The 16,189-nt window shown below is 38.3% G+C and overlaps 1 protein-coding gene across 5 annotated transcripts in view; it reads left to right on the forward strand.

Moving 5' to 3' along the window:
* ARHGAP10 (Rho GTPase activating protein 10) overlaps positions 1-16,189 on the forward strand; it is a 147,291-nt gene that overhangs the window by 117,888 nt on the left and 13,214 nt on the right. For all 5 annotated transcript variants that reach the window (XM_065633193.1, XM_065633198.1, XM_065633194.1 and 2 more), the window contains one exon: positions 4,379-4,541. In XM_065633193.1, coding sequence (XP_065489265.1) covers positions 4,379-4,541 — 163 coding nt within the window. The remainder of the gene's footprint in view (positions 1-4,378; positions 4,542-16,189) is intronic.

Genomic DNA, 16,189 nt, shown 5'->3' on the forward strand with positions numbered 1-16,189 from the left:
GGTATCGTACAGACTTACTGCTTTTATACTGGGAACCCTCATGTCCTTCATGTGTTCTGGCACTCTTTGGCACCCAAATATGAGAGAGGCACCAAGAGCACCACACTGTATACTCAAAGAGTTATGTAAATGAGCTTTAAACGAAATCACATCTTCCCTATTTTAGAGTGTAAAAGCTGAATAGAATTCAAGTGGTAGAAAAGAAAAGGAAGTTTCTGGAGCTCCTCTTTGAAAGGACCTGTCAGTACAATGTGGCAGTCAACCTTTTCACAGAAGTGGGAAAGCTGACAATGCTGCTCACTGGAGAACAACGCTCGAGGTAAAAGACGTGTGAGAGGAGAGAAATGGAAAAAATATGAGGCTATCAATATTAGGGAGTCCCTGAATTCAGAGGTAAAATGAAAGCCATAAACCTGATTAAGTTCCAGCAAATACTTAATACAATCTTTAACAAACAAACCATGTCAAAACTTTAATGGCTTTTTAGTCACTGGCAGTTTAGGATCTTTACTGGCTCCACAAAGCAGAATACAGCAGGGGGATGGGGAGGGGGGTGAAAAAAAAAAAAAAGGAGGAAATAGATAGCAGTCAGTATATGTTTTGAAGAATTGTTAAATGGAACTTAGCTCTGAAAGTTGATGTGGGATTTATAATCAGGAGAATCAAGCAGAAATCTTCACAGGTAGGCCTGTGAAGCTGTCTAACTTGTCCTAAAAAAATTCTCTGGTCATGGGGTTATATGGCTTGGCAATGTTAATTTTTAAAACATGTTGTGGCATGCTGAAGAAGTTTGAAGAAACCGGAGGAATGCTAATGTAGTAGCAGTATTTAGAAAGGTAAATACAAATCCTTGGTGATGTATTTACATATGGGACAAAGGAGGAATTGCAAGTAATGGCAGTGGCAGTTATGTAGGAGTTGTGGTCATGTGCTAAGTTGCACCCATTCAAACGAAATAAGCTTGGTTATATTAAGAAATAAATTTACAGATTTTGCAGGAAAAAAGCAGCCTATAGCTGCAGAATGGAGGAACTACATCCTTGAAAATGGTGACTCCGCTAAGTCTGTTAGTCACAGTGTGCAATCAGTTTGTCATAAACTACTAATTTAATGCTGTGGCAAAAAAGTGCCGGCCTTGGAGGTATGAACAGGGGATTGATGAGTAGGAGTAAGTGGTGGAATTAACACTCAATGTAGGAGTCGTGGGACCACAACATTAATTCAGATCTGATGTACGCTTTTCAGAAAGAACTCTGGGAAATTGAAACAGGTTTATAAAACAGGTGCATGATTCCAAACCTGCAGAATCCCTTATAGTAAGAGATCTAGTGTTAAACTTAAAAAGGAGATAGTTTAAATACCTTCACACAGCGCAAAACTGGATAGGAGAGATACTATAATTATTAGTAATGTGTATTACGTGGGTCATGCCTCAAAAATAAACCCTAACAAAGTGAAGGTACGTGCATTATTGGTGAGTCTGTTAATTAGCAGCTAATTGATTTTCCATTGCCTTTATAATCTGCTGATACCTTCAGACAAAGATTCTTTGGAAAATGCAGTTCGGCCCAACATGAAATGGGCGTTAATCAAAAGCAGGTTATTAAGCTTCATAAGGAGATAATTAGATACAATTCTATGGCCTCTGTCATGTACAGGAGTTACTATAATTTCTGAAGTTAGCAGAACTTTTTGTCACTGACACAAGCGAAATCTTTGTACTGTTGACAGTGTATTTTGAAGGCAATTTTTGAGTATATATTGATTTTAATCATGAAAATGTACTAGGTGATCATTAGTCATCTGTTTTTGCAGTGATACAGAATTGTCTGAATAAAGGCATCATTTTACTTTACAAAAACAGATAATTAAAAACACAAGAAACGTAAAGTATCTTCAAATGTGTTTTTAGAGACTGTTCACTTAATCCCATGGAATTTAACATGCATTTTCCTGTTCAAATACCTGATTTGTTCTTTGTGGCCACAAACCAATCTTATTCTTGAGAGCGCAGCACAGTATTGATCGTGGGAAAACACTGGCTCAGGAAGGAAGGGAAGGAAGAATTAAAATGTAAGGAAAGATTTAACACATAGTTTCATTTATGATAATGTCAAATGCAATTGCCTGTATACTGCAGTCTCCAGTGCAGACTACTGTGTGTGACTGAAGTGTTTAGTATTTTTCACTTTTTCTATGTTCTCTGAGAAATGATTCAATGGAAATACCTCTGCTTTCTGTAGGGAGATGAGGTAAGTTGGTCATATTAATAACATTAAAGAACAGACTAATACTCCTTTTTACTGCCGTTTTAGTAATGTTAAGTGAATGGTTGAGCTAAGCATGGCCTTCTAATACGGTGTATGTTGTTTGATAATCTGGCTTGCATTAATACTAATTTCGAAATATTGAAAAGAAATTGTGATGAATTAAAAGAACTAGTTTTAAAAGTCTAGTTTTAATGGATTCAGTTTCTTAATATAGTAATATTGCAGTGTGACTGTCTAATCTCTTACATGTTTATCATTGTGACACACACGTCTGCAACTGAGATGGAATTAATTAGTTTTTACCTGACATTCCTACGGTTCTCACGTCACGTAAACTTGAGCGGCAGCATCGTGGCCAGGGTGCAGCGAGGAGGTAGTGGAGCCACTGCTGTGCGAGTGACTCACTTTCCCAGGTTAATGTTCTCCTCAGAGCTTATCATACTTTAGATCCTTAAATTAGCAGCTATTTTCAGGAGAAATTTCCAGATGATCACTTTTATGATTTCAGTGTTTTTAGTTGTATGTCATTTTATTCTCTAGGGAAGTTGTTCTCTGAGAGTTGCTGGGAGGGGGTGAGGAAGAGATCGCTGGGAAGTGGGTGAGTGCTTTCTTAGCTTTCTGCTTTTGAAGCAGAAGAAATTGAACTGGTTGAGGCAGTAATAAAGTTGTGAGAATAATTTTGTCCAGAGAAGGTGCCTTTTTATTGTCCACGTTTCATTATTATTGCATTTTTAATTAATTAAGGAAAAAATAATGAATGAAAGAATCGTTGCAACAGTACTGTTTAGCTTGATGGAGTTGAATTAAGCTCAGTTGTTTGCTGTGCAGATTCTAATTCATTTAGAAATAGAAAGTAATATTGTACAGGACTTCAACTTGTATGGCATTGTGTATAGGCGATACAGGTTTTCAAGCAATCACACTTTAACAGCTTTTGATCACATTATTGTGAATGCTGTGTTAGGATTTAGTTGTTCAATTTTTCCCCAAAGCTTTTTACCCCAAAGGAGCAGAACTCCTCTACCAAGACAGTGGGGTCAGCGGTATCTGCTCCACTCCAGAGGGATTTTCACGATGTTGTTAATTAGACAGAGCTGTGGGCTGTGTTCCTGGGTTCTAGTGGGAGTAGAATGGACAGAGGAGGAAAGGACAGGATGGGATGCAGGAAGCCTTGCAAAGGGTGGCTGGAAATGACCCTTATTACTGTTAAATATTAATATTTTGAAAACAGCCACAGGCCCCATTTGAGACCGTGGGCTTAGCTGTAATGGACACTTCCATGGCTGGAATTGTCCTCATTTCGTATGCCTCCTTTAGAATTTATAAAATGCACAGCTGATGCTTCAATAAAAGGAAAAGCTATGTGGCTGAAGGTTAACTTTTCAGTGATGATCATGCTCTTTGGCTAGATGTGTCAGAATGGTTTGCAGTGAGTGCTGTGACAGATTTGTAACTTTTTCTTGCTGTCCATGGGATAGGGATGGTGTTCCTTTAATGTTTTCTTATGCAATCATTTCCGAATATGTTGCCTCTTGAGTTGTATTCTAAGAGTAGCCTATGAAAACAAATAATTGACCAGAATACATGTTCTCTTAAAAGTAACACTGTTAAAAAAGAGTAATAAAAGTACCATTCTTGGATATTGCATGTTTGTTAGAGATCTCCTGTTTATTTTGCCCTTTCTAAATTTCATTGTTTCATGTTTGGTAGGATCATGCTTATGGTACTTGAGAAATCACATGTGTATTAAATTATTTTTAGGGATGCACAAATGTGTATGGCCTAAACCATTTTGTTATCTGAAGTGATGCATTTGTCTGAAAATAACCCCCCAAAATCTCGCATTTCGTTCACATAAAACATATGTTAAAAAGGGGATTGGGAATACATTGTGTTGAGAAGATAGCTTCGTGATAATGATGGGGGAAATTGTGCAAAGGTACCTTTTGGAAAGTGCTGGGGGATTGCTTGTCCCCCGAAATATCCCACAAAGACAGGACAGTAAGGTTGCTTCTTGTGTGTATTTTGGGACATTGTTACCAAAGCAGCTTCTTTAGCTAATGAGAAGATTCTTTTAGTATCCTTCTGACTTGTGCTCTCTTTTTCAGCTGACAGTCACAGTTCTCCCAGAGAAGACACTCCAACTGGGAGTATGGATTCTCTTTCTTCGCAGTCTCCGACACCTGCCTTCTCTAGCAGCCCCCCCGGGCTCCTGGACGGAAATCACCTTATTATGGACAGCGGGGATCTTGCAGGCTGGACAACAAATCTGTAAGTAACCTGAATAGAGAATAACCATTTTTTCCTGCTAGTAAAATTGTGCACATGAAACACAGTTCCCTTTTCAGTTTGTTGGTGAGTGATCTTTAGAAATGAAATATAATTGTTTTGGGTTTTTTTTCTGCTACAAAAAGGTATCTGTTTACATGTTGGGGTAGAGCTTAGAGGCTGCTGAAATGTGGCAGAGTTTGTAGGAAAGAAATGTTCTTTTTCTACAGAAACCTAGTACATTTTACTGTAACCTGTTATACAATTTTAAATGTTTTTATTTAGGCAATGAATATATGAATTATTCTCTTTATGATGTATTACCCTAGTTTTATTTCAAGACAGTGTTAAGATACACTTAGATGCAGGGCCATTAAGATTTAGGGCCAAATTTGGGGTTTGGATAAATACACTGTACTGAGTGTGTGCTCAGATGCTGTTGTCTAAGAACATTATTGTTATTAATCTCTTTTTGTTAACAAATTAAATGCCCATTTTGCAATGCAAGTGCAGCCTGTCACTTACAGTAGACTCTGTATGCTCAGTTATTGAGCGTCACTTCAGCTTAACAAAAATTGACGTTACAATGTCAGCCCTATCTCTGTAATACATACTCAGCTTTGATACACAAAAAACCTGAACTTACCTTGTTTTTGAAATGAGAAGTTGAACTTGAATTGAATTCTCTGGTTTGCTATTCATACAAACTTTAACTTATCAAGACAAAGTTTTCTGGCCTTTAGTGCCAAGAAGATGGAAGGAGCAGGTCTGGAGAAAAGATTTGTTACAAATATTTTCCATAATGGCATTCCGAGTAGCCTGTTCTGTTAATGAATCAAGTGTCTAAAATATATGTGCAGGTGTACGTTACACATAAGAATATGTAGATAGCCATATGATGGGTTTATATTTCTATATGCACGCACAACTGCTGATTAGAGTACTTATTAGCTAGTACAATATTTTCTCATATGTATTGAAATAATTCCAGATTTATAGGTATTTTACATAAATGTCATTTCTACAGTAGAGGAAGTTATTCTTTCCTTATCTTCTTGTACTGTCCACTAGTAGTAGGTAGGATTAACAATAAGTTGTATTTGACAAAAAGAGGTGCATGTGTGAAAAACGTGCTGTAGATGGTATAAAACTGGAATGTCTATGAAATAGCTAATTAAGGAGCATATGGTTAGCAGAAGATTGATAATGTCACGTCAGAGAATAAAAGAAAGAAGTGTTGGTTTTATCCAGAGGGTTCAAGAACTTCAGGTGTTTGGAGGAACATTTTGGCATTTGTTAATTTTAATGGAAAATTATCCCGTACTGCTGTTTTGGAAACTTTGCTTGATGGCTTGAGGTTTTGTGCTCAGTTGGAAAGAGCACTTAAACAGTTCTGTTTGGCAAGGAAAAAAGTGAATGGTATGTGTGTCTAGATTATTTGTCAAAAACAGTTTCTTCCACTCACCTGAGAAGTTTACTTGAGAGTTACCTCTGTAACAAGCCTGGACAGTGACAGAGAGTAGTCTGTGAATGGTACATTCTTTCTTTCCTCTACTTTCTGCCCCCAAATTGGCTTCTAGTTCTGATGACTCAGAGGGCCTTGCCTTAACAAAAAAGAACAAAACCCCAAAGAGCCCCATTGCATTAACGGCAGAGGCAGATGTCAGCAATAGAGAATGTACTTGGTGGCCTTTGTCAGTTGTTGTGCATCATGGGGTCCTGTGGGCAGGGAAGGGTGGTGGTTGACGTGGCATTGTGTAGCTGTGTTAGCTCTCCCAGCTCCAGGAAATGTAGCATTGGCTGATGAACTCTGCTTTGGTTGTAGACTATTCTGATAAATTGGACTATCCTAGAATTAGGTGGAGAACAGTCCTTTCTATTTGTGCAGGATTTCAAAATGTTTTGTGCCAAATTGGAACACAACCAATTCTTAAAGTCTCGGTGTACTCTCTAAAATGGTATTGCAGGTCTTCACAATAAATACCATAGTGAGCCGAGAGGAGATGGAAATACAAGAGGAACTGGTTTCTCAAGTTTCTGCTGATGTTTATAACAGATGGGCGTTGCTTGTGAGAGATCAATCACTGTGGAGTTATGTAGTCAACAAGGTGATGGTGACTTCTTTGCGGTAGAAAAGTTGCTTGCATTGTTTCCTGGGGGAGGGATGTTGCATTGTGGGTCAAGATATGTCAGATATTCCAAGGCTGGTTTATATCAGTAGTTAGCTTTAAGCAATAATAGGTGATGGATAGCAAGAATACTTTTTGTGGTATTTGTTTTTAAGAAACGAAGAGCTTGTTTTTTCCTGAATAATAGCTGTTGTCACCATGATGTTTCCTGGCAGAGTTTTTTGTGATGTATGCCCTTTCCTTGTCCCACCTTTGAAAACAAAAGGAACTACAGCTTCCAGTATGGTGAGAGGAGTACCAAATGCAGGCAAATACACCCTCACCTCCTGGCTGGCACTAGGAGGGATCTGCATGGCCAGAGTGGTGAAACAAGCCAAGAGAGCAAGGGCTATGCAACCAATTTGAAACGTCTCACAAAGCCCTGACTGCTCATTTGTCATGTCAGTGTTTAAAGATGTACTATGCATACGGTGTAACTGGAAGGTGATGTTTCACATATGTGCCATTTTGAAGCCCTGCTAAGCTGTTGGTTCTCATGTCTATAAGCGTGTGTCTGCCTGATGCTAGATTTTCTTTGAAAGCTCAGTGTGGCTCAGACATATGCCCTGTGTTGTCATCTGCTGCTGCAGCGGGGTGTAGAGAGTTGGGTGATGGTTGGCTCTTACTGCCCACGGCAAGGGTGGCTTTCAATGGAGACCCAAGTTTGCTGTTCTAAGGTTATCTTGCACCCTAAACTTTGTTCAACCTTTCTCCCGAAGATATTTTTAACTTCGCACTTCCATCGAGAGCCAAATACTAAAAATAAACACATTTTATTTTTACATACACTCTATGGTAGAACACAGAGCGCTTTATTCCCCTGTCAGTCACAAAATTACAGAGTAGTTTGTGTAGACACAGGATTCAAACTCCAAATAGCCCAGGATTGGCAAATCACCTTTCCTGCTTGATGGAGCCTCATGTCATAAACGCGTATTGTTTGAAAATGCCTTCTATCCAAGGAAGCTTAGCATGGGCTAATCTCAGATATGAACTGATAATTATGGTAGTAAGCTGGATAGGGTATATTCCTCCCTTGTAGTGCTCTCCACTGGTATGGGCATCTTTTCCCCTTTAAGGCAGAGCAGCAGTGGCAATCTCAGTTTAATATTAATCAAAGCATTTGCATTCTTTCTTTTTCCTCTCTGCTTTAAGTGTCTGTACACACAAGCTACAGAATTGACATCGTACAGCCATCTATCTTCCTCAGGTTCCACTGGAACCACTATCGAAGTCCCCTTTGCTCCGACAGAGCTCCAGGTGGTTACTGTTTCTGTAAGGAAAGCATATTTCAGACTATTTTGGGACTGATGTTCATATAGTTTCACCAGCAGTACACTCTCAAAATGCTCATTATTTCCCTTAAAGCCACAGTTGGTTCTGGGGAAAAAAAAAGTTTCCATGTTAGATGCAGCCAGTTCCTTGCACATATCTTCTAATGCATGTTGCCACCATCACTGGTGTTCTGAAGCTAAGCAGCGTCCTGCAGATGAAATGAGATTATCCATATAGGCATTCTGTAGCAGCTTTTTCTGGTCTGTGTCTTCTGCTATTTGAGACACTGGAAAATAGGCAGTATTCCCTTTTTCATGAATTTGCCAATATAAAAATTCGTAAAGTAAAATGTACAAATACAATGATATTTGCCATATTCTGCCTTGGGTTTAACAAATATGTCATGTATTTTAACATTTTATTCCCTCCATACAGAATAGATATATTTTGTGAGTTGTCCATAATATTATTCTGACCTGGATTTAAACAACAAAACCCAATCCTAACCAAGCAAATTCCAACCGTTTTTTACGCATAGCCATCAGTTTCCCCCAAACTGTCGTCTACCCTAAAATTACAAATTATCTGAGGAGTTTAGACCCTACAATCCCCCCTTTTCTCTTTCCTTCAGAGCTGCTTCAAACCCTGGTTGATGTGAGGAAGGGTTAGTGCTAATCTCTCATGGTGAATGAATTTGTGTTTTCTTCCTCTCCCTTTCTTTCCTAGTAATATTTTTGCTGTTTCTTCTGTTCTGGAAGCTGCTGCAGGTTGCTGCTCCCTGCAGATTCTGTGGCAAGAGGCAGTCAGTTGGCAGTGTTGGTAAGGAAAAGTATTCTATAAAGGTGTCACCAGAAGCACCAGGAATCTGATAATAGACGCGGGGAAGACACAGAGTGGAAAGTGGGAAGGATGAGTGAAGAATAATACCATGCTGGAAATGCAGGGAATAAAATGAGTTGATATACAAAACTGAGGCATCAAACCAAGAGCGAGGGGGAGAGGAAGGGAAAAAGTACATGTTGTGGCCAATAGCCCATGGTAGAAGTAATAAGGGGGAAATTTAATTTATTCCCAAATTTCACGAGGGAGAAAAAAAAAAAAAAAAGCAGTAGGAGAGGAGAGAGCTTAATAAGAATAAAAGGTTGGGCATTACTTAGGATTTGCCTGTGAAGGAAAGTGAGTGCTCAGTAAGCTATAGTATGAGTTTGCAGCATGTAAGAGACTGTACATTCCTTGTGTGAATATTTAGTCCTGTGTCTGCTTTACAAATGGAGGAAGCCTGAACTTTTGTGTAAGGATGCACTTACTGAAGTGTGAGCTTTATAGCAGTGTTGCAAATTGTTCTGCAATTTTTGCTTGAGGTATTGATGTTGCTACTTTCTCACCTCTCCAGTTAGTGCATGTAGTTGGATGTGGTGGTATTTGTTTCTAACACTTTGGTGAAGATTGTAGACCAGCTTAGTTAGTTCCCTTTATGCAGCTCATTAGTTGAGCCACAGAGTTATGGCAATTTTTCTGTGAAATACCTTATAGCATCACACCATGGTGTGGAAGAGTATGCACAGAATATTAGTGAGAAGCACGTAATGCAGTGAGATTAATCCTCTGGCTTAATTTCTCTCTGCTACGTAGCTTCTGGTTTTCCTATTTAATTTCTCCAAAAAGTAAATAAATCTGCCACATCCTTTTTGCAAGAGGCTTGATAGCTCTTTGCTGGAGGATGTGACCCTGACATTACTTTCTGCCTTCCTGATTGGCACTGAAAAATATGCACCTTAATCACTCGAGTTTTTATTCCTATGCTGTACAAACCTCACATTTTAATAATTCAAAATATGTTCAGGATTTCAGATACTAAGAAGCGGACTAGCTTTTCTAAGCTACTCCCCAAGCTGTTTTTGATAATAGTGACGGCCTTGGTTTTGGAGATATGTATTAGAAGGGGTTATGGATACCTCTTAAGGTACGATTGAACTATGGAACAATAGTTGATCTTCTCTTTTACATGCAGTTGAAAGCCAGTGATACATGGTTTGACTTTCACCCTATTATATTATGGCTTTACACATGCAAACAATATATAGACACAGTGACAACTAAACTAGGTATATACATCTCTGTCTAATAAATATATCTAAAGAAGTAAAGGTACAGTGTAAGTTAGAGTCCATAAAAGATGACAATTCTTTTCATTAATGTCCTTATGTAGTGAAGTAGGTGATAGTGCAACAGATGCAATATCAGACATGAAGTGATATAATTCAATTAAAATGGCAAGGGGACCTTTTTTTGTGGCTGTTGTGCTTTGATTATAGAATTTACTACATAGCTTCGGTTACTTAAAATTGTTTTCAATCTTCAGCCTGTTTTATATCATTAAGTACTATTAAAACACATTTTTCCCAATTCTGTTTTATTATGCATTATAAATTATTACTTCTGAGTGTAATTTTGGGCATTTTAACATTTGTAATTAATCTATGCCAAAAAAAAGGTAATTGTGGTAACTCGTCTCTACTCCAAGAAGTAGAAGCATATTGTGTCTTAAAGTATAAGACCTTGTATTTGAATTCGTCTGAAGTTCCAGGTCCTGCAACAAAATATCTTCACAGAAAATATTACATATTCTGTTTGGGATGTATGGCCTGCGCACACTCGGTTCCCAATATATTTTGATCCTCTGAATCTGTGCAAGGCTTGTGCATACCCTACTTCCATCTCTTCCTTCCGATTTCTGCACCTCCTGTGACTCTTCTGACGGAGGTGTTACCTTTTGATATTGGACTTGCTTGCTTCCATCTCTGGTCTCGTATGTGTCTGCGTGCTCACATCACTAACTCTTCTTTTTTCTGAGATGCTGCTTTGACAAGAGGTCCTTCACTGCAGCTGTAGGGCCTCTCATCTTCTAATCCTTGCAAAAGAGGTCATAAGGCAGCTGCTTCTTATTAACTTAGAGGGAAGTGAGATCATGACTAATACTGGTCTTCGGAATATTGACTTGTTTTAATCCACATTCTCAGGCTACCTGCAGTAATTTCAGAACTATGGAGTAAGGACTAGTTTCGCTCATCTTGACCTTCAGTAATCAGGACAGTGGTAAGCTTCCCAGTGAGCCAGAGCTGTTTATTGAGATGAAGTCTTTCTTCTTCAGCTGTTCCCCAACTGCTGGCTATAATGGCAGCTCACCCCCAATGGATTACTATAGGTTTCCCTTATTGAAATGACTGACTCTTTGAAAGGTGGGTTACAAGTCATGTACCAAAACACCGTGGGCTGCCTTATGTGTGTTTTCATTTGACCTTGGAATGAACCAAAAAAGCTGAAACACTTGGTGTTCCCTGGACTCGGCATTTGTTGTAATTAATCCTTCTGATGATCTTTTTCTGATGTGGAAAGATTTGTTACTGTAACTGGCCCATTGTTGTCATGAGATCTTTTCTGCTTAAGGACAATGCCCTATGCCAGAGCTTATCTACAGAGCCTACAGACTTACTCCTCACAGTGCTGGGGTTTCAGAATTGGGTCATTCTTGCTTTTTGGTTGGAAGTCCCCTATGTGAACTGCATAATCTCTTCTTCATTCATATAATGAAAACTGATGTCATGTTCCTCAACCGGAGACTTCATTTTTGGGATCTGAGACTGCAGGGTCTCTGGATTTCATAGGGAGGTGGAACTTGGTGACTTCTAATGGTTGTTCTGGATAGAGTCATGGTGCAGGAGGTAGGGTAGCCTTCCTCAAAGTGATGAGTATGTTTACCTTTCCTCCTCCTCTTGCCCTCTCTAAGCCTTTGGGATTTTGCAGCTGGAGGGGGTGTAAGGCATCCTGTCTCAAACCTCTTAATCGAGTGTGTATGTGAATGGGGGTGCATGGCTCGTTAAAGCAGTTACATTTGTGCCAATGTAAATGGCTTTTCAGGAATATGCAAGGAACCCATGACAGAGGAAATAACCCAGTCTTTTCTTCATTTCTTTTGCAGCTCTCCTTCTTCTCCTCCTGACGCTAAAATAATCTCTTACCCAGCTCAATGGTGTATATGTGCTACACTATGGGCATCATTTTGGGGTTTTTAATATCCACAGAGGCTTTCAAAATTGTGATAAGAGCTGTACTATGCCGCGTCCTGAGTGCTTTCAGGGTCTTTGTGACCAGACTGGGAGGAAGCTTATAATTCTTTGTGAAATCTCAGGCTGTTCAAATTACTGGTGAGCAAACTGATGTTAAAAGAGCCATGAGATGGCAAGGGAGGGCAGAAATAGTGGTGTCCTACACGTAACAGAAGCCTTGGAGATAGTTATTAATTTTGACTGCTGAATTAATTCCCATCAGTCTTGTTATATCTGCATCAGTAGATTGCAGCTATAGTCTCCTTAAAATTGGAATAGTTCCTTTTTGTACTTTCTGGCAGTGGTGTGAATTTGCAGTTTTACCTAAATCATGAGTGACTTAAGTTTCAATGTCTTGAAAACTTTTTATGTCTAATGTCATCATCTTATTTTAATAAAAGAAGATGCTTTAGCAGCTGCAGAAGGCACAGTGCAGGTACGTAGCAGTTCTCTTCACTCATTCTGCTTGTTTTGTAGTTTGTTTTTGTTTCAGCTGCCACCTCTTCAGTGACTCAGCAGTTTGAGACAGGCTTTAGTGGAGCAGGCATTTCTTTTTGTACCCATTTGTTAACGCAAGTAGAGCAATAGCCCTCATTTTGCAGCTCCTTTGAAACAGGCCTAGTGTAACTCAGACCTGTGGTTCATTTGCCGTCTCCTTGTCTTCCAGTGGGCTGGGCAGCTGGGTTTGCCAGCAGTGCCACTGGCTGTGCTCAGAGCAGGGAGAGATGGGGATCCAACCACTGGGATGAGCAAAGCTTTCTTCTCTTTTTTTTTTCCTTTTTTTTTTCCCCCCCTGCTTCTCTTTGCATGATTCCAGGCAACACAGTCCCCTTATTTTTTTCTAGAAGGAACAGCAGTATGCTGTAAGCCTACAGATGTACATACTTAATTTTGGCTTTGTCTAGATTATCGTTAAAAAATGCTTTAACTTAGGACGCCTGCTGTAGTTGTTAACTTCAGATTTACCAGGCTGGCGTGAAAGATCATTTACCTAATGTCTTAGTTGTTTCACTGAGACTTCACAATCCAAGTTTAACAAAACAAAAAGTTTAACAAAACAAGTTTAATGTTGTGCGCATGTTACATACTTTAAATTTTGGAGGTGGAGTTTCTTTTCAGAGGGGACACAGATGAGGAAATTCTGTCTTTCTGTTTTGTCTCCAGCTTTGCTGAGGATAGGACAATTCCTAGAATTTTGTCCGTGTATTTTTCTGCGTCCTAGCCTCACCAAGCCATAGGGGATTTAACAAGCAGGAAGATCATTGTCAGGTGGTGAAGAATGTTGAATTGCATATCAAATCAGAAATAGCCGACACCTTTTGATATTCTGTGTCATCTCATAATAAAACCTTTTCAGAACACTTTGATTGAGTTTATGTCAGCCAGATGCTGTGATATAACAGCCACGGGGCTGCCAAACCCTTTTATGAAACAACTCTTTTTTTCTCAAGAGTTGCAGTGTAGATTCTTTTCACTGAGTTTCTTCCTCACTCACAAGATAAGAGGTGGCTCTTTAGCTGTGTTACCTTAGGAACCAGCCAGATAACCAGCCAATAAAATCCTGTTTTCAGGAGTTTGTTTCTGAATATCAGTACAAAATCTCTAGCTTATTTTCAGTAAGGCCATTTTCCCCTTCTCCCAACATTCACAACACCAGACAACAGCATTTTTTTCTCAGAAAGATAGTTATGTCAGGCTTTCCCCACACCCCCCAGAAATGCATTGCCTTAATTTTAGCCCTTAGGAGCAAGGATTTCTTCAACATACCTTCTGAAAGTTCAGATGCTACATGATAAGATATGCAGTACTTTCTAATATATCATCATCTTGATAAACAAGGCATGCAAAGCTTTATAGCAAGGTAACTTTGCTATCATAAGAATCTTTTCAAGAAAAAAAAATCCGGCAGTTTGTTGCTTACAGAGTACACAGTGGAACTGATTTTTCCTATTGAGTAAAACCTTCTGTTTTAATAATAAAATTAAGTGGTTACTGAGATAGCCAAGTACAGTAAATAAATTTTTTTAAAGTTCTAGAATGTGCTTAAAACTATTAATTTTTCCTTTTTTTTTTTTCTTAACATGACAAAAGTATTGCTATTGAAAAATGGGTTTTTTCCCTGCTGGATTGTACAGCATGATCTTGTGCTGGGTACCCAGGAGCAGGAGGTGACAGGCAGGTTCAGGAGCCGTGCTGCTGTGCTTTTGCTACAGCTGACATGGATTAAGGGAATTCATCAAAAAGCAGGGGAGGGAACAGCTCAGTGTTCCACGTACCTGCACTGCTGGAGCATTTTTCCACTGGAACTCTTGGAGTTGCTCAGAATTTGTAGAAAACCTGCCAGTTTTTAGGTGCTTTTATATAATGCTGCCTGGTAAAGGACAATGTAGTCTTAATAGATTACCCTTCTTGTTGAGTCTGTGTAACTTGGGAAATAAACATGCCATAACATGGATCCAAACATTTTATTTCATCCTCTCTTCCTTTTTATTTGCACACCTTTCCTCTCTTTTTTTTTGTCATTCTTCTCCAAGTCTCAAAGAGAAACCATCTGGTATTTATTTCAATTATTCTTATAAATGACTGCTGCTTTCCTGGATCGGAGGATGTCTTTCGTAAACAGTTCTGAGTAGCGTTTTGAAGTCATTAATGCTGTGTCTCACACGCAGGCAGTATGTGTTGTTCTAGAGCTGATCAAGTAAGTTGCATAGGTTGATATGATGCATGTTTCAGTGAAATATTTAATAAATGCAAGATTTTATTATTCGCTTCTGGAAAACCAAACACCATAGATCTGAGGTATGTACTATGGAAGAGCACTTGGTAGAATATTCTTGAATTGTGATTAGTTTGAGTTAGAGACATTTTAATACTCTTCTGGTAATATACTTGGAATATTTTTTTCTGTTTTCTGTAGTTTTACAGGTTTCAGAAATGAGCCTGACAAAAATTTTAATGTTTGAATTGATTTGAATTGAATGAATAAATAAAAGCACAAGGAAAATTATTTTTCTTTAAATACCAGGATTGTTTTAACTATAATAGTTTAGTCTGTGCAAGCAGAATACTTTTTTAATCCACTTTCGAAAAACTTTTATCTTAGGTTCACCTTCTTTTTTATTGAGTTAAAATGAACTCTGCACAGTATGCATTATGTGCAGAACGAGGGAGAAATAATCTGCTTTCTAGCAAACATTATAAACTTGACAGTACCATTGAGCAATTTTATAACCCTCAGTATTTAGAACAAATAATACAAAAACTGGTGTTCACTTTTTGTTTTTCTTATCTGAATGACGTCACTTGTAGTTGAATTTTTTTTTTGTTTTGCCTGAGGAAAATTTTTAAATGATTAGATAAAAATGGGAGGAAGAGGAACAAGCTCAAGTAAAAAGTTAACCTCAAAACTATGTAGGTGCTGGTCTTCAAAGGTATGTAATTATTGGAACATGCAAATAATTGTGTAGTGGAAGATTCAGAAGCATTGAAGCAGACTAGATGTCCTCTTCCAGAAGTCAAGCATGAAATATGTTCCTAGTCAGCATAATCCAACTTTTCATTCAGCTTACTACATATGATTCCTTCCTTTATTTGGTAAATCTGATCGTTTTAACAGCAGAGCATGTTTTGATAAACTCTTCTGGTTATGACTCCAGCACATTTAAGTTTTATTTTTATTAGTGGAATTAACTGCAGAATACTGTTTTCATATACTGTGAATTCCAGTTTTCATCCAAATGCTGCCTGACACAGATCCAAAGAAAAAACCATTGTCTCGTTAAATCAGGAATGTGCTATTCACCATTTCATAATGTGCTAATTTTAAAAATTAATAAAAAAAATAAATGTCTGCCTAACAATGTAATTGCTAGAATGACTTTGAGAAATATTGGCTAGGAAAATCAGTTTGTAAAATTTGAATTTGGTTGTAAACCATGTTATACAAACCAACAATAGCAATCTTTTCTTCTAGAAATTAAACATCCCAGTGCACAAGAAGATTAAAATCAGCGCTGTAAGTTAGGTTTCCTGCTTTCTTTTATTCATTTAGAATTATAACTGGGATGATTGTTGGTCTCTTTTTTGCTTTTGGCCAATCCAC

Source organism: Caloenas nicobarica, chromosome 4 (assembly GCF_036013445.1).
Source record: "Caloenas nicobarica isolate bCalNic1 chromosome 4, bCalNic1.hap1, whole genome shotgun sequence".
Lineage (NCBI taxonomy): Eukaryota > Metazoa > Chordata > Aves > Columbiformes > Columbidae > Caloenas > Caloenas nicobarica.